At 46.4% G+C, this 21,725-nt stretch overlaps 1 protein-coding gene across 1 annotated transcript in view; it reads right to left on the bottom strand.

Annotated features, from left to right (window-relative positions):
• Window positions 1-21,725, bottom strand: part of LOC142571632 (lachesin-like) — a 222,864-nt gene that overhangs the window by 119,444 nt on the left and 81,695 nt on the right. The window contains exon 2 of the mRNA XM_075680141.1: window positions 13,776-13,909. Within this exon, the coding sequence (XP_075536256.1) occupies window positions 13,776-13,909 (134 nt within the window). The remainder of the gene's footprint in view (window positions 1-13,775; window positions 13,910-21,725) is intronic.

The raw sequence follows: 21,725 nt of genomic DNA on the forward strand, positions 1-21,725 counted from the left end.
TGACAGGTGGGAAACCGAAAACTCACCTCTGGTTAACTTCCCTGCCTGCTCTCTCTCTCTCTCTCTCCTGCTTCCCCCAGCCACCTCGCTTTGCACTATATCCAGTGCTGGTATGCGCTATACCTGAGACGGATATCGCGCGAGACAGCAGCCAACACCCGACACCTAGCCAGTGGCCCAAGTTGCCTTATCGGCAAGACAACGACAGACAGGACCCAAAAAGTGGGAATAAGTGGCAAAGAAAGCTTCGCTTTGAAATATTTTACAATAAGAAGAAACGTCACAGCTCCGGAAAATCTAGGGCGGAGTTATCTAAACATGGTGAATGAAGTTCGCATACAGTCGCGTACACATAATGAAACATACATAGACAAAAGGCGAGGACAAGTTACACCACACACTACATACTATGTACCAAGATATACACATTTATTAAATGTGATACTGTGAAAGCAAACTCGCGGTTCAACATCTTCAAGCTATTTATTGAAAGTAGGGTAAGCAACCCAACTTGACTGGTTCTCATTCCGGCATTCCTTTTGTCTGTCTCTCTCCCTTTGCAGTGCCGCGGCACAAAGTATTGCACTTTTCGCAAAACGCGATTTGGGTGGAAGACTGATGAGAACAATTTTACTAGTAATTTAGAGACTGGAACAAAACATTAAGTACGAAGCGAAACATAGCAGCTGTATACCAAAACTCTAAAACATAAAAGCATACAACCCAATGACTCCACACGAAACGTGCTTAAGAAAGTTGTAATTTTACGCAAAAGAGGCCAAATAACTGCGCAATTCTCCAGAAAACAATGCTCAATTAAGATTCAAGCACGCACCTTAATTACCTCCTCCTTCCCCTCCTATGTACATAGTACAAGGATAAATAACCATCCGCGTTCAACGGAATATTTTTATAAGCAAATAAACGACAGAACAATAGATAAAGTTTCGGCTACCAGCAGACAGGCTATTCGGGCCTTTTTCAGTGGCTGACAGGCAATTGCTTAGTGCCTGCCTTAATAACTGGATTACCACGCAGATTCCAACAAAGTGTATGAAAAACGGTCCCAATATATACAGTGTTATTAATTGAACTCTCCAAGCATGCTGCGCTTTCCCTGCAGTCACTGAGCAAAGGTAAAAAAAAAAGATATTATGCCTCGTTATTCTCCACGTTTAAGCTATAATCCGCGGTGAATTGAATGCTTTGTTGCGCTTAAAGCCTGAAGTGCTCTTTTCGATGTTTTTTCTAGCAGCTGATGAATTTAATGCTTACGGAAAGGAAAGATGAAAGACTGTACCAAAATTCTGTTGCTGAACACCACTAATTGTTAGCATGGAGATGAAAGATTTCTAAAGTTGAGTCTAGTTATGTTTTCGGTTGCAATACTGCACGTAAAAGTATAATAATAAAAGTGAAGGTTCGCTGTGCATGTACCACAGGTATTAACACTTTTCAAGAGTACCATTTTGGAAGTTTAGTGTGCTAGGTAATGGAGGTGTATGGTAGAAGGGGAATGGAACGCCGTTTCTCCTAGGGCCAGCTAGGAGAAGCCAAAATTTCACTTCCGTTGGTCGGTCTAGTGGCCCCATGAAGAGCATCGGTGCCGCTCGGGCAACTTGGTTGTGCACGGGTGGGCAAATGGTAGGGCAAGGGCTGATCAATCAATAACACAATGCGCAAGCAATTTGAACCCCGCCAAGCTGTTTAAAACATAACTAAACACATAAATTTAATATTTAAGAAGAAAATATAAATTTTGCAGAATGTGCAAGGTACATCATTCATATTGTCACCCAGCTATCACAACTAAAACAGTTTACCACCGACAGATTGGCAAAAAAACGCCTGCCTTTTGCGATGGCTGGTCCTCGGAGAGCGGGCGCGCAACCACGAACTTCGTCGTTCTCGCCTTGAGGGTCCCGTGTCATCACGGGACCCTTAGTTATTTAACTTATTTCGCGTCAATATTAGAATTGAATAGCCTTTTTTTTCTTCTTCTTCTTCTTTTTTTTCTGTAAGGCGCACAACCGAACCACAGGTCCCGTTAATCTCAGGCGTACTATCATAGTCACTGCGTTTGTCATCAGCTGTAACACGTTATTTACGGAGAAAGCAGCCAGTTCTTGTGCATAAGAATGCTGATGCCCCAAATGCACGAAGCATGGGAAGGCAGAAAAGAATACATACACATAGCAATATTCCTTTGTGCCTTCTCGCGTCCTTGCCCCCTGTCCGCGGTGCAAGCAACAAGCCCGCAAGCCACATTCATTCTCTGTGCAGAATCGAATGCAGATGTATAAGTAGTTCATAATACAGTGATGCTGATGCTGCCGGTATTGTCGCTAAGGGTAGAATAATTTACTGCTTTCCTTTCCTAATACCCACGTCTCGGAAAGTGAACTCGTGAAGTTTGTGGATCAAAAGACCCGTTTTACTTTTCTGCCCCACTGTGCGCGCTGCGCGCAGACGCACGGAATGTATCAGAAAAGAGACAGACTGTGCAATGTGAAAAAGAAAAAAACGAGCCCGGCAGTTTCGACAACCAAACGACGCTATGTAGACCGATGCGTCGAATGTCAATAGGCGAGCGCAAACTGCGCGCTTGACTAGTCTCCCGCGTTGCCATAAAGTCAATCCATTCCCCCCTCACGCGTCGTGCCCTCTCGCCCTCCCTAATGCACGCGACGGGACACGAAAAGGAGAAAGCCACGCAGGCCCGAGAACGCCACGACGATGATGTGGGAGCCACGGTTGAAGAGGCGCGGGAGGAGATGAAAATGACGAAAGGGAAAAGACGACGATGACGACGACGCCTTGCCATGCGTAGAAGACTGCTTGCCGAGGCCGAGTGGCGCGCGAAGAAGAGGCAGCAGCTCTTTCGTGTTTGAGTAGCGGATGGTGTTCTGCTGTGGAGCTCATTTGGTAGTCAAATTAACGCGATGAACTGCATCTATGGGGGCCCCGGAGGGCGGGCCGCCGGGCGATCTCGCGCTATGACGCTGCACGGAGCGGCCTGCGCCTTACTGCGTGCCGGGGAGCGCTATTGCCGTCTTGGGTCGCGTGTATACACCGAAGCCGGCTTGTGCTAGCGCTGCAGAGAAGCCTACCCGAAACAATACTGGAGCGTCGATCGGCGGGGGAAAGAGGCTTCTGGCGGGCCGCGGAGATAGTTAGGAACTAAGGCTTCCACGCGTCGCGCAGAAATAAACGGGCAATATGATGCAAACGGGAAAAGGAAAACGAATAATAAGTGTGTCTTTATAACACATTGTTGTGTACGTCGCAAGCAAGAATAAAAGCACTTGCCGCACGATATTATCGCGTATGCCGGGTCATGCGCGCGCGCTCCTGTGTAGCATATGAGGGGAGAATTTGACGTCTTTTGAGTTGTGCACTTTGATAAACCATATTTGTCTCTACTTTAACTTGAAGCTTCCTGACATACTACGTTTTTTTTTCTCTAATTCTTAGAGACTCTAGATAGATCTAGGCCAAATACCGTGGATCCTCTGTACGAAGTACGAAGACGTTCTACTGTTAATATACTATATATATATGCATGATGCTCGCATCCACTCAATGCTAGTGGTCACATCTCTTTGCCTCCGTGGTAGCACTAGAAGGGACTGCTAGTCTTCCTTCGCACATTATTCAACGAGGCTCGCCAACACATTTGTAAATCTACGCTATTATGTCGACATTGTGTCACTGGTTGCAGCGAACTAGAAAGCCATGTCTCTTCGCGCTCTCAATAACCTTACTAGACAAAATGTTGGCTTTCATGAAAAGCAAATTGGAGGACAAACACGAAAAGGACATTGAGCTGGCTTTCTTTTAATGAAATGAACCTAGAACAAGGAGACTTCGCTGCTTCAAAGTGGTCATAGGAGATTTTCACGCTTATGAATTAGTCAGTGTGATGAAGCTCCGGATAGCCAATGGCCACGGCCACAATGGTTTAAAAGCGCGGAATGGCTTCGACACGGATGCCGACGACTGCTCGCTCAGTCCTTCTTCTACCTCCCCCTTCACGCTATGTTCTCAATTGAGCCCGCATAGAGCCTCGCACTCGACGACAAGAAGTAATTCCCAGACAGCACCCTAGCGAGCCAGCTTTACCTCACAGGATGCGGAGCCTTTTTCGTTGCTCCCCTCGGCTATACACTCTATCGCAACTCATTGTTGAGATCGTGCTAGGAAGGGCTGAGCGAGTGTACGCTTTACCTCGATTGGCCATGCCGGGTCTCTGAATTGGCCGCCACCGCTACTGCCTTCGAATCATGCACTTCGAGGCTGCTTAAGAAAACGAACGTCGTTTGCCGCGAAACAGAAGGTGCCGTTGCTTCCTTGGCACCCGCCGGCTGTTCGCTGCCATATCGCTGTTCATAAATGACCTCCCTCAGCTAAACCTCATGCCCTTCATTTTCGTCCTCTTGTCTTGTTGGTTTACCGTGTTATGGGTGAAATTGTTTATCTTCCACTCTGACTTCTTTTTTCCTTTCTTTTCTGCTCGCGATTTGTGTTTGGTTCGGTTCATTTTTGCTACTAACTTTTTCCTGATCTCATTACACTTTTGTCTCACTTTCTTCTGTCATTGCTGTCACGGCCACTTTATTTTATTCCTTCTACTGCGGCAGCTCCGTTTGCCCATTCCGGGCGACGGTCGCCGTCAGAATTCTTCTCCTTATTTCCCTCTTCTTTTCGTGGAAGATACAGGGAAGAAAGAACCAGAGAGAAAGACGGGAGGGCTCCCGTAAGGGAAAGTGTGGAGGAGAAAGCGGTCTTCAATTTAGGCTATACAGGTCTTCGAAGTCGTATACGCCGTACGACGAGTCCTTTTCTCAATTGCGTTTTTGCGCCGCCTAAGAGAATCCCGTCGCGCCATGTGTGATGATTGCGTCCTTCTTTTTCTCCCCATTCGGCCGGCTTTTCCTGGCGTGAGTGTGTGTGTGCGTATGTATCTTTCGAAAAAGCCAGCGAAAAAAATTTAAAAAAGAAAACAAAAGTACAACAGCCAACCAGAAACCGAAGCAACGACAAAAATTGGCGCCTACGAAATGGCTTCTTTGTCAGTGTCTGGGTGCAGGCGCTTTGTTACTGCCGCCACCACGACCGCCGTTCTCCGTGCGTTTTCTAAAACAGTTCTCTCTCTCTTGCTCCTCTCCAGACCGTGCGTGTGTGTGCGTTGCAAAAAGGTCCAATCTATGACGCACACACGTACAAACACACAGGCCAGTGCATCGTCGCGCTATTGTCGGGGAGCTCCCGGTTTCCCCAGGCGACCTCTTTCGCTCGGATCGAGCTTATTTTTCCGGTCAAAATATTGATTGCCTCGTGTGGGGGCGGATATTGTCAAACGGGCCTCACTCGGTGCTGCAATAGCGTGTTCTTCCTTTCAGCCAGAACTGTTTAAGAGTTGGCGTTTTTGGGGAAATCTTCACTGGTATCTTGAACATGGCGCATAATTTCTGTCTTCCGTTTAGACGATTTTGTTCGCCCAGTTTTCGCAATCGTCGGCGTCTGCCTTTTTATTATTAATCTTATTATTATTAGTGTTTCCTTCCGCATAATGCCGATCCTGTCGTTACCTCCTCTTAACGACTTCCGCTCTTTTCTTCGGGCCCTTCCCGCTCCCGGTTATCTATCTTCTCTCTTTCTTTACTCGCGCAAACAAGTTACTCTTTGCGTCAATGTGTTTCGAGAAGCAAGAACGTTCCGAAGTGGGACCATTGTATCATTTAAAAGCCGATGCATCTCAAAAGAACGGAAATAAACATTGACTTGAAGAACGCCATTTGCAAAAGAGCGACGTTTCCTGCGTGAATCAATAACAGGGCGATCAAGGTGCGCGAGCACTCTCGTAACAAGCACGGTGGTGAACGAGCTCTTCTCGCGTCGTTTACCGCGCGGTTCATTGTGGCGCTTCTGCCCGTGGGCAAAAGAACATAAGGCGCACTGCGGGCAAAAGAGACTGCACAAGTATAGCGACCGACTAAAGCAAGCAGCGAGCGCCCGTTTCCGCACTCACACGCCGTGCGCTATTTCGCAGAGTAGCAGCTTGAACACCTTAAGGACTCGTTTTGTGCTGACACTGATAAGGAAAGGAAGCGCGAGTGTGATAACATTGACAACGAGAAAATTACCGGCACAGCGGTGAACAACGCGAATACGCGCCCCAAACATTGTGCGCTTCCCGAGCTTCATGGCAAGTCGACGCATTGTTTCTTGTACTGGATGTTTCAGCTGCGATTCTTTATAGGGGAAAACGATGGGGGCATGATGGAGGGAAAAATGGGGAGCGGGGGGGGGGGGGTAGGTTACCTAAAAAAAGTGGTAAATTTTGTCCACGTGGCAGATGTAAGATATTGTGCGATAATCGCCAATGAGATTTGTAATTATTAATTTTTCCTTCCTGATCTTTAATTTATACAACTACGGTGGTGCAATGACACTAGCTGGAACGCATCTATGGCATCAGGCTGCAATTCTATACGACTTGCTCATTTTGTCCTCTCCCATCAGCTCAGGCAGACCTACCATGCCCCTTGTGGTGTTGTCCCACACTGCGCTCACCAAGGAGCCCCTACTTGTCTAAAGGGCGGCTACATACTGACTACTCATAGAACTAACTGACTTTGCTACCCTAAGAGGGGGAGCCGTATACGGAAATGAAAAAGTAAATAACGATCAAGATAAGATGGGGAATTTCGCCTGTGTACGGTGACAGTCGCAGGGCTACTACTAAGTATGTGGCATGACCACTGACTGATTTCACTGCCGCGGTTACAACAAATGGGCTAAAATTGTTAGCTATAAGTCCGTGAAGATTTTGTTTAAAGAAACTATATTTTAAAGACAGTCATCGCTGACACATCATGCGAAAACGGAATCTGTAGAATGAGCGCTGAGCACAATTTAAGCGTACGTCGAATTCTTCTTCATTATGACACAAAATAGAGCATCTTGAACCTTCCTCGAAAAAAGTCACTGGCTCATCAGCCTAGATTCAACGACAGCGTTAAGCAGCTCCAGTGCAAACCAAGAAGAGGATGAAACGTGCAGTGTATCATTTAATCTGCCATTCTGTACATTTAAGCTACAATGTAAATAAATAAAAAGGAAATGCACTACTTTTAAGCTACGTTTACTACGACCGGTTCAAGGTATATTGGGTAGTATAGTGCAGCTATATAAATCGATCTTTTTTTCTTCGCGAGAGACGATAAGACGACGAGGGGTAGTATTGCTTGCTCGAATGTCTGCTGGATACTTTAAGGCTCAATTTAGCTCCAGAAAGAAGGAACGGTATATTTCCAGGTATTCTCTTTCGCAAGCTTCATTAAAATCAATCTGTGAACTCGGAGAAGAATCCTAAATCATGCTAACTTTTTCACCCAAAGAGCCCCAGTGCGGTAAGCCACGTTCATTGCACGTTCATAACTTATTCCCATGAAATATCCAATAAAAATATGCAGTTGTGTAATAGTGGCAAAGCACCCGTCTCAGTGACATGGCGTTGTTGGTTCGTATCAAACGTAAATTTGGGAAGTTTTTCTAACTTTATTCTTGTTTCCGAAGCTTCGTGCGGCGAACACCGCACAACCTCTTTTATGTCATTTCACCTGTGCTTTCCACCTTCTCGTTCGTAGTATTATGTGCACTCACGCGCTGCATATGATTGGATGGAATAGCGGTGACGTTCTACGGTAGCACTGCCTTGTTCTCACTCTTCGATTTCCCCTCCTGTGGGAATTGTACTTGAAGCCATCTGCTGCAAAGATTGCCTAAATTCTGCTTATATTTAGCGATGCATTGACTTAAATGCTCTGGCTAAATCTAGTGACGATGGCGTTTCACAGTAGAGTCCCTGTGTATGGCTTCCGTATGGAGCCGCCTATGGCAGCCATATGCAGGTCCACTACTTCACACAGACTCGCGCGCCACCTATCACGACCCAGTAAAGACCATGCAGAGAAAAAAAAGTTGCCGCAGAATCTAACCCTCGATGACTGTTTCAAAGGAGTTGCAAAGAATGCTGTCGTATTAAAATTTTAAACGAATAGTACATTACACAGATATCACCAGTAAGGCAGCGAAAGCCCTGGCCGAGCACTCCACCATTCGATGAAATAATCATTGTTCTGCTGGAAGTGTCTCTCTCAAATATTCCAGCCTTAGGTTCCTATACCAAAACGTTAAAACTAAGGTGGGGGAAGCGGGGCGTTTCCAGCGCTCGCTCTGCGCCCCATTTGTTGTGGTCCCCGCTACTGGAACCCTCTTGTTTATAAACAACTTTTGCGGTTCGTAATCACTCCTGGCACCTATTTACAAGGTTCGTCGGCATCTAAACCCTCCTGCTGTGAAGTCCAGCCCGAGTTTTTGTGCGGCTTTGCGAGTACGAGTGCTTCCACGGTACTCGCCGTGTCGGCGCATAGCATCCAAGCTGCCGTCCACTGTGCCGAGGGAGCGGAACGTTACCGATGCAACCACCATCCAAGCCAGGAGCGTCTCCTTCTCGGGGACGAGTGTAACGTGCGAAGATGGTACCCTGAGCACGAATACCACCAGCATGGAGCGTAACAGCCCAGCAGTCACGGCGTACACCTCGGCCAAGAGAACGACGAAGGCTATTGGCCTTCCATCGGATGAAAATGTAGCTCCAGCAACGCCAAAAAGACCTCGCTCATCACAAGACCTGCCCGCACGACCGACACATACGCATCCGGTGTCTTCAACAAAATCGTGGTACAGAGTGGTTATCAAGCCTCTTGATAGATACGGCATGTCTACTCTTCCCAACCTGATCGTTTAAGCGGCAATGGATGACTGCCTCGAGAGTTCTATTGAAGGTTTCGCTTACACAAACCTACCAATACGGTTTCACTTGAGGTGTCTGCTATGTCACTAGTTTATAAGCTCGAAGAACTGCAGCAGATACAAGTCCCAGAAGAATGTGTGCTTCCAGACCTCGCCAGTGCTGCTGATTTAAGGCGCTATGCGGTTAATGGCATTGACCAGGTCGAAGAACCGCAAAGGCTCCTGCAGGAACTATCGTGTCCGAGGCTTGTGCCTGGGACACGATCGTGGCTACTCGCTACCTGGGCAATGGTCGTACGTGCCTTATCGCGCTTCAAAATAATAATTCCTCATCTGAACGTATCATGCATTACGGCTTTGTACTGCGCCCGGGTCCATTCAAGCCCTCTGTTGTGTACTGCTACTCTTGCTTTGAACAGGGACACACGAAGACATCTTGCCCATCCACCCAAGGACGACATCATGGAGCCTGAACCATCAGCATCGTTTCGATACTGCCTATGCCAAACAAACGATCGTGACATCATTTCCACGATGTGCCCTACTAATTTCAAGACCACTAAAAAAATCTCAGTGCTCCTCCACTCTGTGAATAAGGATGACCAGCGAAGCTGTGTATGTGGGCCCCTTAATGGCGAACTGCACCTCCGCCGAGGGTTGCCCCGGCATTGCACTATCTTCGATATCGGCCCACGTATGGGGATTGCTTAACGCCTGCTTCACCTCCGCCAATTGTCGGGCCGGTATTGCATAATCTTCGGTATCGGCCCACGTATGGGGTGTACTTATTGCCTGCTTCACCTCCGCCACGGATCGGCCCGGCATTGCACTATCTTGGGCATCGGCCCACGTATGGGGGGGGGGGGGGGGTGCTTAATGCCTGCTTCACCTCCGCCGCGGTTTGGCCCAGTTTTGCACTGCCTTCGGGATCGGCCCACGTATAGAAAGTGCTTAAGGCCTGCTTCACTTCCGCCGCGGGTCGGCCCGGCATTGCAGTATCTACGGCATCGCCCACGCATGGGGAGTTTTTTGCTTACCACAATGACACGAAAATTTCCTTGGATGGTAGAGGTATACAGCTTCGCTGTAGAAGCTTGATAACGCCGTTCTCGACAGCCAGCCAGGACCCATCAGGATACATCGATGAAACAAGTCCCTGTGTACAACCACTTTCACCATTCTGGCCTCGCTGGAATCCAGGTGACAGCAGCAAGTACAGCGACAAGTGATGCTGCCACACTCACATATAGCGCAGCTGTTAGGTCGTCCACTTCACGACTACAACGGGCATCACAATCCGTAGAAAACACGCCGCTTCCTTTGGCGAACGACGAGTTCGAGATCGACGCTCGGCTAGCCACCCTTGAAAAAGAAATCCTGCGTCTCAAAGAACGCCGTACAGTGCTCATGCGTGGTGATGATGCAGCGCGGTCGTCGCATTCGTCATCAGTGTCCATTCCTGCCCATATAACTAACTCGGCATCTACGTCGAAAGCTCTTTCACCCCAAGAACATTTGCGTTTCATTGCGCAACACCTACAGCATCTCACCTCGGTTCTAATGGCCAACCTTAACCTGGGATGGCTGATACGCCTTCAAGTGCGCCAGATGGCATTTCACAGTGGAACTGCCGCGGCATCACTGGGAAGGTCGGAGGCTGCGCCAGCGTCTCAGTTGTGGGAAGGTGCGTGTTTGGGCTCTACTGGTTCCATCGGTCTGCCACCCATTTCATGATTTGTGGCATACTCATAGCGTTCAAGGTTGGACCGTAGGAGTGCTACGCGTGATGTCCTTCCAAGAAAGTCTACAGCTTATGTACGATCGACACTTCATCAGAACCGTGTTGATCTTTCAGGGTGGTGTACTTTACGGCAAGAAGTCGTGGCCATATTGGTTCTTCTCCAACGCACGGACGTTATCATTTTGTGCTATGTCCACCCCTACAGTGGTCAAGCGGCTGGGTTGTGTCTCGGTTGGTTGGTGCTCCTACGATGAAACACCCTGCCCCATTATGGTATCAGGAGACTTTAATGCGCCCCACACCCCATGGAGTTACGCCATTTCCAGTGCGCGTGGTACGTATGTGCTGGACACATTTATAGACGCCCAGTTCGCGCTGCTAAATAATGTGTCACTGCCTACCGTCGGCGTGACCATCCTCGCGCGCTGCCACACTCACCGGACGACCGTCTCACAGTAATGTCAACCCGACTGCTGGGGTAGCGACCACCATCCGATTCACCTTGCCTTATCTTCGGGCGGAATAGGCCACCTTCGCCAACTATGTCGAGTAGTAGACTGGGATCGATACAGGGTAGTATCAGAAAGCAGTGTATCCAACTCCATGCGGGACCCATCCCATTGTCTTAGTGCGGCACTAGTTGAAGTAACACGTACGTCACGGCTTGAAGAGTCGTGAACCTCTCCAGATTTGCAACTTCGGCGTCTCTGGGTGTCGCGCCGCCAAGCAGAACTTGCATCAGAACGTGATCCTGGATCAAATTCCCTTCGGTTAGAGGCCCAACACCTTACTGCAGTAGCTCGGCGTCATGAACACTGCTTAGAACGTGACCGGTGGAGGGACTAGTGCGCTTGGCTCGGTCCTTCGTCGTCCAATACCTCAATGTGGCGCACCTTCCGAGTAATGGAATGCGGTCGGCGCCCTGCAGAACCCGCAGCCTGCGCCCTGTCAGCAGTTCTCTAGCACATTCGTCGAAGCCTTGCTGCACGCTCGCGCCTTCTCCCTTCACCTTGCTGGCCAAGCAGCAAGACAGTCCGTCAAGCATTGGGGTGTCCCATAAGGACCTGTGCTCACACCACACGTTCTTAACGTCGCCCTCCTTCCACTGACTTGGAAGGTAGCGACGATATATGACGCACAAAGCATAATGTATGCAGATTACATCACTGTTTGGTCAGTTCATCCTGAAATCTACCACCAAGAACAAGCGCTTCAAGAGGCCCTAAACGGGACGCACAACTGGTGTGCTCAGATAGAGCTTGAAATTTCGAAGGACAAGACCGTGTACATATGTGTAGCGAACAAGTATGGGCGCCGTCTACTGGCACACCAGCCTCTTCAGTTAATTCTGGACCAGTAGCCACTACACAAGGCTTCAACTCTCTGTGTACTCTGTTTTGAAATGGATTTTTCCAGATCGGTGGGGCCATGGGTCAAGAATGCTAAGCACCAGGCCATAGAAAGAATACAGCTTATACTTCGGATTGCGAAGAAATTTAACAGAGCGAGTACCGATATAAGCCGGCTCCTCGCCAGGCAAATGCTCAAGTTTCCCGCCTTCGTCATGCCGATGACAATCAAGACAATGCGACTCTCGTACCATAGACTGATTCTAGCGTGAATGGCACCATGAGGAGGGTGGTGCGGCGTCTGCCATTGTTCCGCTACACCTTACTTCGCTTTCGGTGGCAACATAATTTTAACAATGCCGCTAAAACGGCTACTCAGCAAAGAGCAGTTGGCAGAGCGATGTCGTATACGTGCTGAAAGGGCTCGATAACATTATACGGCCATGCAAAAAGCTTTAAACTATACCCATGCTCTCCGGCAGGTGCGAGTAGCCAGTGCTTGAACGATAGGTGGGCACCCATCTTCTATTCCTTTCGGAACGGGGCAGTCCGCCACTATTTAGAAAAAAAAATTCATTTTTGTTTGGCATATTAATGCATATATAATGCGTACACATCACCTTGACGTGGTGAGTGTTCGCGTTTTTGTGGCGTCGCGTGAGAGACAGCCGAAGTGGGCGCAGCCCGAAAGCTTTTGACGAGTAGCAGAGGGCTAACGGCAAAAACGCGTCGAATCAGAAATAGTGTTTCTTTTGTTCGGCCTAACCATGCATAATCGGTGTGTACATTTCCTATCAGATGGGGCGGTTCTGCGGTTTCCGTGACATCGCGTGACAGACAGGAGAAGTGGTGCTGGCCCGAAAATTTTTCGACCAATCATGAAGGGACGACTGCAGAATTGGAATAGAAACGTTTGAGATATATTCACGTTGTAGCACTCCAGTATCTAACCGCGCACTCACTCTCACTCTCTGTCTCACTGACTTACTCACTGTATTATGTCCTCACATTCAAAAATGTAGTTCGCCAGTCTCCACTGGTAAAAGAGCTGGTGGAGATCGGCGTATTTATTCCGTTAGAAAGGTACGTAGTAGCGCGTTCAAATCCTGAATTTGAAAAATGTCACTGCACTACTTCCTTTAACGACCAAAGTTTCTTGCAAGCCTGAGCCGATTCAATGACACACCTTCCATGAGGCAAATGCTTTGACAGCCTTGCCTCAGACTTTCTCTACGCAGTTCACATAGAACATTGTGATACGTGAAGACACTGGATTGTATGATCGTTTTTAACCGATAGGGAGAACATTCACGTCAATGCGTGCCATCACTTACTGTCTGCATCACTTCTTGCCCCCTGCTTCTCATCCTCCCGATATAATTTCTTCCTCCATAAACCGAAATAACCGATCCCCAGTAAATGTATACATTACGGGCGGCAGTCTTCTCGGTGCCTCGTGACGCTCTATTCCTGCCTTTTACAGCAGCGCTTCAAAAGTGTATCGTACGTAATGTTGAGCGCTCGCGCTCAAAGTGTCTTAAGCACGTAGTAGCCCGCGCCGGCAGATTGGCAGCAAAGATGGCATGTTCTCGCCTCCCCTTGTTCTTGTTGCACATCGCAGTGCTCCAGCCTTGTAAAGACGTGCGAGCGCACATGTTTCTATAAGAAAGCCATCTTACTACCGCTCTTCCTTAGGAGTTCAGCTGCAGGTAATGTTCCGTCCTCCAAAAAATAATAGACGTAATCTGCATTTATTAAAAATTCACGTGAATTACCGGCTGCTATCGTAGCACGACCGTGAATTGCAAGGTAATATTGCCGCCAGTGTCTCCTCCTTCCCGCAGGACAGGTAGGCGTGCACTAACCCTGTAGTTGTTGAGGTTGTCTACGACGCAGGCGAGGGTGACCTTTCGTCCTGCCGGGACGGTGATGTTCTGGATCGGCTCGGCAAACTCTGGCTCGGTCTGCGATGTGCCGGCGGCCTTGTTGCCCCGGATCCCTGTTAAAAAAGACAACAACGAAATGTCACTACAACGAAGGTGACTTATATTCAAGCAGTTATTGTTGGTGATTATGATGATATAGGCGTTTTTGTGGCACAAGGGCCGCAGCTGTTGTTGAACAAAACACAATCATTTCTGCGATATGTGGGACTCCGTGCACACATCGGTGTCAAGTAAACATAGACAATGATACTGCATTTGCGTTCGCTTTGTATTCAAATTAATATGAAAATTGATGACATCTCGCTTCGCAGAATAAAAGAAAGGTGTAGTCAATAGAACTTCTAAAGGCTTGCAAACTTTGCGTCAGTAATATACACAAAATTCGTTCCTCTTTTGGAAATCATGAATGTTTTTCATTGAACTAAGCACACGTATTCAAATGGATGGATGGATGGATGGATGGATGGATGGATGGATGGATGGATGGATGGATGGATGGATGGATGGATGGATGGACGGACGGACGGATGGACGGACGGACGGACGGACGGACGGACGGACGGACGGACGGACGGACGGACGGACGGATGGACGGATGGATGGATGGATGGATGGATGGATGGATGGATGGATGGATGGATAAATGGATGCATGCATGCACGCATGCATGCATGCAAAACTCTAATGAAAGCCCTGGGGTACGCGACTCCGCGCACTGCGGGCCGCTTCCACGTTGGGACAGTCAGGCCATGCCCGACCGCCGCATCGTGGGCCCTCTGAACAGTCAATAGTTATGCCCCGGCTGGATGGAGTGGAGAGCCATAGTGGAGAGCCACTTGTCTTCATTGATTTGTTCCGAGCCTCGCAACGAGGGACAACGCCAGAGTATATTGTCTAGGCTAGCGAAGTAATTGCAGTTCCTGCAAGAACTACTGGCATAAGTGTCGGGATAAAGCTTGTGGAATAAAGCCGGGCTGGGATACGAGCCTGTTTGCAATAATCTGAGGGTCAATGCCTGCACCCTATTTAACTTCTTGTGAGATGACAATTTTATTATCGGTGTCGGTTCTCAAAGCCATCTCTCATCAATTTACCCATTTCTTTCTAGTGGTCGAGTAACTTTTTGTTCTTTATTCATAGATGATCATCAGTATCGTTAATGAACTGTTGCGGGGCGCACGTCGCGGTAAAACACACCAACATTATTGCAGTACACCACATCCGCAGCTGATGAAATCCCACCGACAATGCTTCGTGGGAAAAAATATTTAGAGATATGTCCTGGAAAGGTACGGCCTAACCTTAAGTGGATGGTCTTTACGCGAGAAAGCATAATGTAGGTGCTTCAGACAGCCTGATGAACAGATTCCACTGCGATTACAGAAAATTGAATAAAGCAGCTTAAGAACGACACCCACTCCAGCATTGACAAACGAATCAAGCCAAGGCATTTTTTCGCTGCCGTTACACTTAGGAAGCTGACGTATCTCCCCAGGACAAGCCTTGCTACGACAGACTAGATATTTTTTTTTTTTTTGCTTTTGCAATAATATGCGCAGGACAGGCACACTTCAAGCTTGGCAGAACACTTGTTTTATATGCTGCTTCTTTTACGTCAATCATTACATGTTTCAAACTTCGATTACATGTTTCAACACTTAGTTTGATTTCTTAGCGTTTTTTTTCTTCTCCTTCTTCTTCGTGGGCGCTAAATATGCTTTCAAAATTCTTGTTCCCGCTTTCTTTTTCCCTTTTTTATTGATTTATTTATTCCATTTCAGTATTTCCTTTTTTTTAACGAGCACCTGTTTCTAGCACTCCTTCTATAATCTCTGTCAGAGACACGATAGCCCACGACCACCAGCGAAACAGGTAATAGAGGACTGCTGTGCACATCATTGACACGTGGTTGACCGACGGCCGGGTCCCTGTCCTCGTGCACAGCACCGCTTTATTCTAAATTCGACACCCTCGCCGCTAGCCCACCTTAGCTCGTTGCCGCACGCACCCTCCTTACGCCCTCTCCCCTTTAGAAGAACCTTACCTATATATACTATGGCGAGGAAAGCCTATGTCGCCTCTAAAAAGAGAAGTCCACTTGTCGAAACGTGGGCTCCTGTTTTCACCTTGTTCTCGTTTTGCTCATCGTCTGTAATAATAGTGAGTAATACACCGTATCGTACGCTTTTCTTAAATCTAGAAATACACAATCTAATTGATCTCTGTTATCAAGATAGTGAGCAATTCATGAAGAAAAAAATTCATGGAGTTACAGGGTGGAATGCCTTTGTAAATCAATGGAGCTTAAATGACAAAACAAATCCAAGTACAAAATAAGCTCGCAACACATATGAGTTAATAAACTACATTTCCAATTCGAGACGTCGCTCTTGGAATAGCTCTTGAATATGGGCAAAATATTAGCGGCTTTCCAACCATAAGAAAGTTTGCCCTCTAGAAGGAATTTATTATAAATTGCACGGAGGGCACTTTGCCATTGCGTGAGCAATTTTTTTAATAACCTCGGAAAAATTCTATCCGGTCATGTCGCTTCTGAGAGAATCAAATAATTTCATTATGTCATAAACTGATAAAAATATGTGACCTCTTCTATAGCAGGGTATTGTCCACAACAGGGTGGTAGCTGAGCCGATTTCATAAGATGACAGAGCGATTTTTTAAAAAATTTAGCAGTATTACTTTGGCCGTGTCCTCTGCAACTAAAGTTTCTTCATGCAATAAATTGGACATTCCAAGTTGCTCTCTTCCGCACCGCTTCTTTTTTTTTTTGCCAAATTTCTTCTAGTTGTTACAGAAGCCAGATGCTAGGTTCTGCAAATTCGTACTTATATATATATATATACTTTAATGCGACTCTCGCTTATACAACTATGTTAATGCGTATTTTATTAAGGTTATCTGGTGTTTAATACTGCATTATTTAGAAAATTCCCGGTGTCGCCTGTTAGTCACACGAACAAGGAAACCATTATTCCAGGGTTTGTACATTCTCTTCAACTTACTTCTTCAGATTTTTGGAATGCAGGAGTAATTTACCCTCTGTTTGAATAATGATTCAAGCTCGTTGACGCTAATTTTATCAGCCAAGCATTCAAACGATAAACAATCTATTACCTTTGTAGAAATCGGTGTGTATACTCTCATCTCATAAGGAAGAAAACTTTCCTTCACTGGTTGATACTGACGCAGGGAATATTCTTAGATATTCTTGCAGCTATGAAATGATGGTCCCTGATGCCAGGAACAACGGCCACATTGCTAACTACATCAGCTGAATTGCACAGAAGTAAATCCGAAATGTTTGACCCATGTGTTGGGTCAGTGACATATAGAACCAAACAAAGCAAGCCAAATAGAGTTTGCAATTCGGCAAGCACATCGCTGCCAGATTCGACAATGTAAATAGCATACACGCACTTAGTCTAGGGCAAATTAAGGTCACCTGCCCGGACGACACATACTTCACGAAAGGAGCAATCAATCTTGGGTTTGTAAACGCTGATGAAGATCGGTCCACCGATCGCAACTGTTGAAATTAAATTCTTGCTCTGCTTACCTTGTAGCACGGCTCAATTTCTTTACGTTTGAAAGGTAGCCTGAAGAATTCCTCTTTACCAATATATATATATATATATATATATATATATATATATATATATATATATATATATATATATATATATATATATATATATATATCACGCATTGTTCGTTTCCTTCGAAATGATTTTCTCCTTTATATCTCTTTATGTCGTCTGTTCATTATCCATAAATGCGAAAGCAGCTTCTAAACATAATCACGAGGCGTGATAACTAATCAATTGCCCTGTTGTTCACACTGTTATTACGCTACGAAATAATTCGCAGCTTTCACATGTATTTAATGAGCGTGAGCCCTTTATAACTATATGAACAAAACAGGATCTAGCGCAACATGGAAATGCAATGTCACCTGTGTATTTAAAACTCCACCATTGCGCCACAGATTGATATCATGATCGAGTGCATAAATAATGAATATCAGTGATTATTTGATTGTCAGCGTTAAACCTATGTCAGAATTTAAGATAGTCAGTTGATTACTTTCTTATTTAAGGTTGCTCGTAGTGTTCTCAAGTTAGGTGTAATTGAAGATCCACATGAGTGCACAAAGTTCGTTAGAAGTTTATTTTGAGTATTGATATTTGTGTCATATTTTTCTTCATTGAGCTTAGCGAATACATTAGGTTAGCAGTATAATAACGATTATTCTTTATTACTAGATATCCGACATAGTGGTGTTTGAGTGCGCCAGCAAGAGGGTATTTGTGCACAGTCTGAAAAGAGGAAGAAGGGTGTGCTGCCGCATGTACGTTACAGCAGCACTGTTTGTTTAAATTACATGAAATTGCCGCCTTCTTGCACTTAGAAACAAAGTCACTATTCTCGATTTTCTTCTGCAAGCCTTAACGAAAACCGATTTCTGCTCTTCTCTCATTTTCATTCTGGCTCAACCATCAATATCCATAATTTTAAGGTATACGCCATACTACTCAGCCAACGTCACGTATGTTGAAATTCGTTTGAGAGAGAAAACTGTGGTTATATCTACGAAACGACCTCCCTCTGAAGGCAACATATTTGCAAAATGCAGCTTTCATGTTGCCTCACCATTGCACATATAAGTAATTTTGTGATTTCTTATAGCAGTATATACACTTTAAAAATAGAAAATATTTCTCTAGCAATGGACGCAAACGCTTACAACACTTGGAGACCGAACATAGAGATCGGAAAGAAAGTCATGAAGTATGCAGGCAACGCATTCGGACGTGTCACATGATAACGAGAAGGTGTAGACCGCCAGACGCTAAATGCGTTATGTATACAAAGCAATGAATAAGAAGCGACTTATGGCAAACAAAGCGAATTGGGAGGCCACTGGAAGTGTCCACGTTAACGTCGAGAGAAGGAAGCATAAAGACGATGATCACACAGCAACGCTCGCTGGGAAAATAAAGTGACCGCAAGTGCGCTGCGATGAGAGTGTCCTTTTCGAACTGTGCCAAGCAATACACAGCGAAAGACAAAGTCTGAAAAGCAAGAACGAAGAAGAGCCGGGAAAGCCAACTGAGCCAAAGTGTCCCGCGCACATACACAAACGTAAGACGGGCGCGTACTGTGCACAGTACAGGGGACGTGCGGGGGAGAGGGAAAGGAGAGGCGAGGACCGTCCGAGCCGGAGGCCTAAGGTACCCAGGGGTCCTATCCGTCACGTGATGGTCCGCTGCGGGGACTGCCCGGATGCTTCCGACGTCACTGGCGAGGAACAGCGTTTTCTCAAACGAGAACACGCTGCGGCGAGGCAGAGCCATTTTAGAACTAGTCTCGACCCTAACCCACCCGTCCTGCCCACCCCATCTGGTGCGTCCTTAAGCGCGCTGTTTCTTCCTTCTTTTATTTCTTTACTTCCACTGAATCGTCCCCCCTTTTTGTTGTGTTTCATGATTCGCATCTTCACTCACGCAGCAAAAACAGAAGTAAAGGACACAATTGACATTATCTAGTGATGGCAAAGCATTGAATGATGAGAAAGCGGAAAGTTGTGAAGCTGCAATGAAGACGGTCCACTGGGTGACCATAGAAGGTGGGCCCGCTTAGGCTAGTGCCTTTAAGGTCTTTTAAATTGCCTTACAGTTTTCAGTTCTTTAATGTACTGTTGTTCCCCACGTTCTGCCTTCGTACACTTCCAATTTTATTTATTAAAGTGTGGAGAACTTTTGTTCAGCGACGGATTCTCTCTATATATATTTATCTTATTTCCGCCATCGCTATAGTGACGACGTGCTACCTCGCCCATCACGTATGCTGCTCTTTAAAGATCAAGAACTTAACCATGAAGACACGTGAGTGGCGAAAGCCCTTTATAGAGGAGTAGATTGCGTTCTTGTGTAGGTGAATTATAAAACCTAATTGCGCCTGACGCCCTCGCAAAATCACATAAATGTTAAGCGCACGAATGTGAACGCCACGCTGTCTTTCGATTTTCAGCTTACGTTTAGCGTCGCGAAATCAAGTAAATGTCTTGTGCAGCGCATAAAGCGGCAAAACAGAGCATAATTAAACAGGAAACCTCACCAGTATATTGTCTATTTCCTCGTTTATTAAGACTAAAATAAAGACTCAGACTTTATCATTATTGAATGCTTACAGCTGCTACTTCTTGCTCAAGTCTAGAATACAAAATAAATAGTTCTAGGGCCATAAGGAATAGAAACGCAGAGTGTGTGTGTGAGGGGGGGGGGGGGGGTTCATACGAGTAGAACGTACCCATCAGTACGCTCAAAAGGTATCGTAATTTCAAGCGGACTTTGATCAGGTCGTTTGTGTTGCGATCATGCCAAGAACGTGAAAATCCGAAGTCGATTTATACTTTCATCACGGCATTCTCTTTTTCAATATATTCAGACGCATTCGTCGGACTCGCATTTACGAGAGACCCAACTATAACGGAAATAGAGGGCATCATATTATTTACATGAATACGAAGACGCACAAAGGACACTGTGCTCATTACTTTTGCTTCGGGATGCACTTGAAATCTTGCGTGCGAAGCAGTATAAGTGAGAAGTGCCCCAATACAGAAGATTAAGGTTCGCTGGTTTATTTCCGTTGAACTGTTATTCTTCGCCCTCAAATAATCACGCACGTTCCCTGTATTACTTCATGTGGAAATCATGTGGATTCCGCACCGGTTTCACTCAACTTTCTTGGAGGTATGAAATACATAACAAAATTATTGCAACCGCTTGCGGGACGTAGGGGTTCTTTTATTTATTTTCGTTTGCCATCGAACACCACGGACAGTATTGGTTTTCTTTTTGTGTGCGCGTGTGCGTGCGCGCGTGTGCGTGTGTGCATGTGAATGTGCATGTGTGCGTGCGTGCGTGTGTGCGCGCACGTGTGCGTGTTTTACTCTAGGACTGCAGTGATAAACGCCCCTGTCCAGGCCACTTTGATTCACCTTAAGCACTTTCCTTACCACGACATATGTGGAACCCAAACCGCTATTCATGCTGCGGAGAAGTTAAAGGTAATATCGCGCTACCACTGCTTACAGAAAAAAAAAAGATTAATGACTGCGCACATGAGGTCGTTTTTATCGGAACCGGTAAGCCTCCATTATGCCGTTTTAGGGTAACCATAACCGACCTAGTTTATCGGTCAGCGCGAACTAGTGTTCGAACGCAATCGGAGCGGCCTCTTGCTGTGTTCCGTTTCTTTTACAGAGTGACAGGTATAAAATAATATCAAGTAATGGTCTTTCTAGATAAATAAAGCGGGGTAAGCAAGAGAATGTTGTGGGTGTCTGGCTTATCTTAATGAAATGTCGAGATGAATCACGGCGACCAGCTGACTACTTGTCCGCGTAAATCTTTGATGCGACGCAGCGCCCTGCGGGCTCAAGCTTCGATTCCCCCTCTGCCGTTCAGTTGGGATCGCACGCGCGGTAAATTATTGAGTGCGCGTTCGGGCTACGCTTATCTCCGAAAGCGCTGCCGCCGTGGACGCTGTCTGCCGGCTTTCCTCTGGCGCAGTAGAAGCGGGGGTTCTCTTCTTCCTTTATTTGTCCGCAGTCGGCAACAGGCATATCTGAGTGTCACCAGTGTTGCGCTTCGCCGCGCTGCGATACGCCTAATGTCATCTTACACGGTCATAGATCAGCAGCGGCATTGCGTTATTTTGCCTCGCTCTCCGGTGCAGATGTACAAAGCGTATGCCAGGAAATATATCATCGTGCTTCTCCTATTTTTATCAGCCCAATAACTTTTCTAAATGTAGTCAAAACTAACGTTGTAGTCTGTTGTC

This window comes from Dermacentor variabilis, chromosome 2, assembly GCF_050947875.1.
Source record: "Dermacentor variabilis isolate Ectoservices chromosome 2, ASM5094787v1, whole genome shotgun sequence".
Lineage (NCBI taxonomy): Eukaryota > Metazoa > Arthropoda > Arachnida > Ixodida > Ixodidae > Dermacentor > Dermacentor variabilis.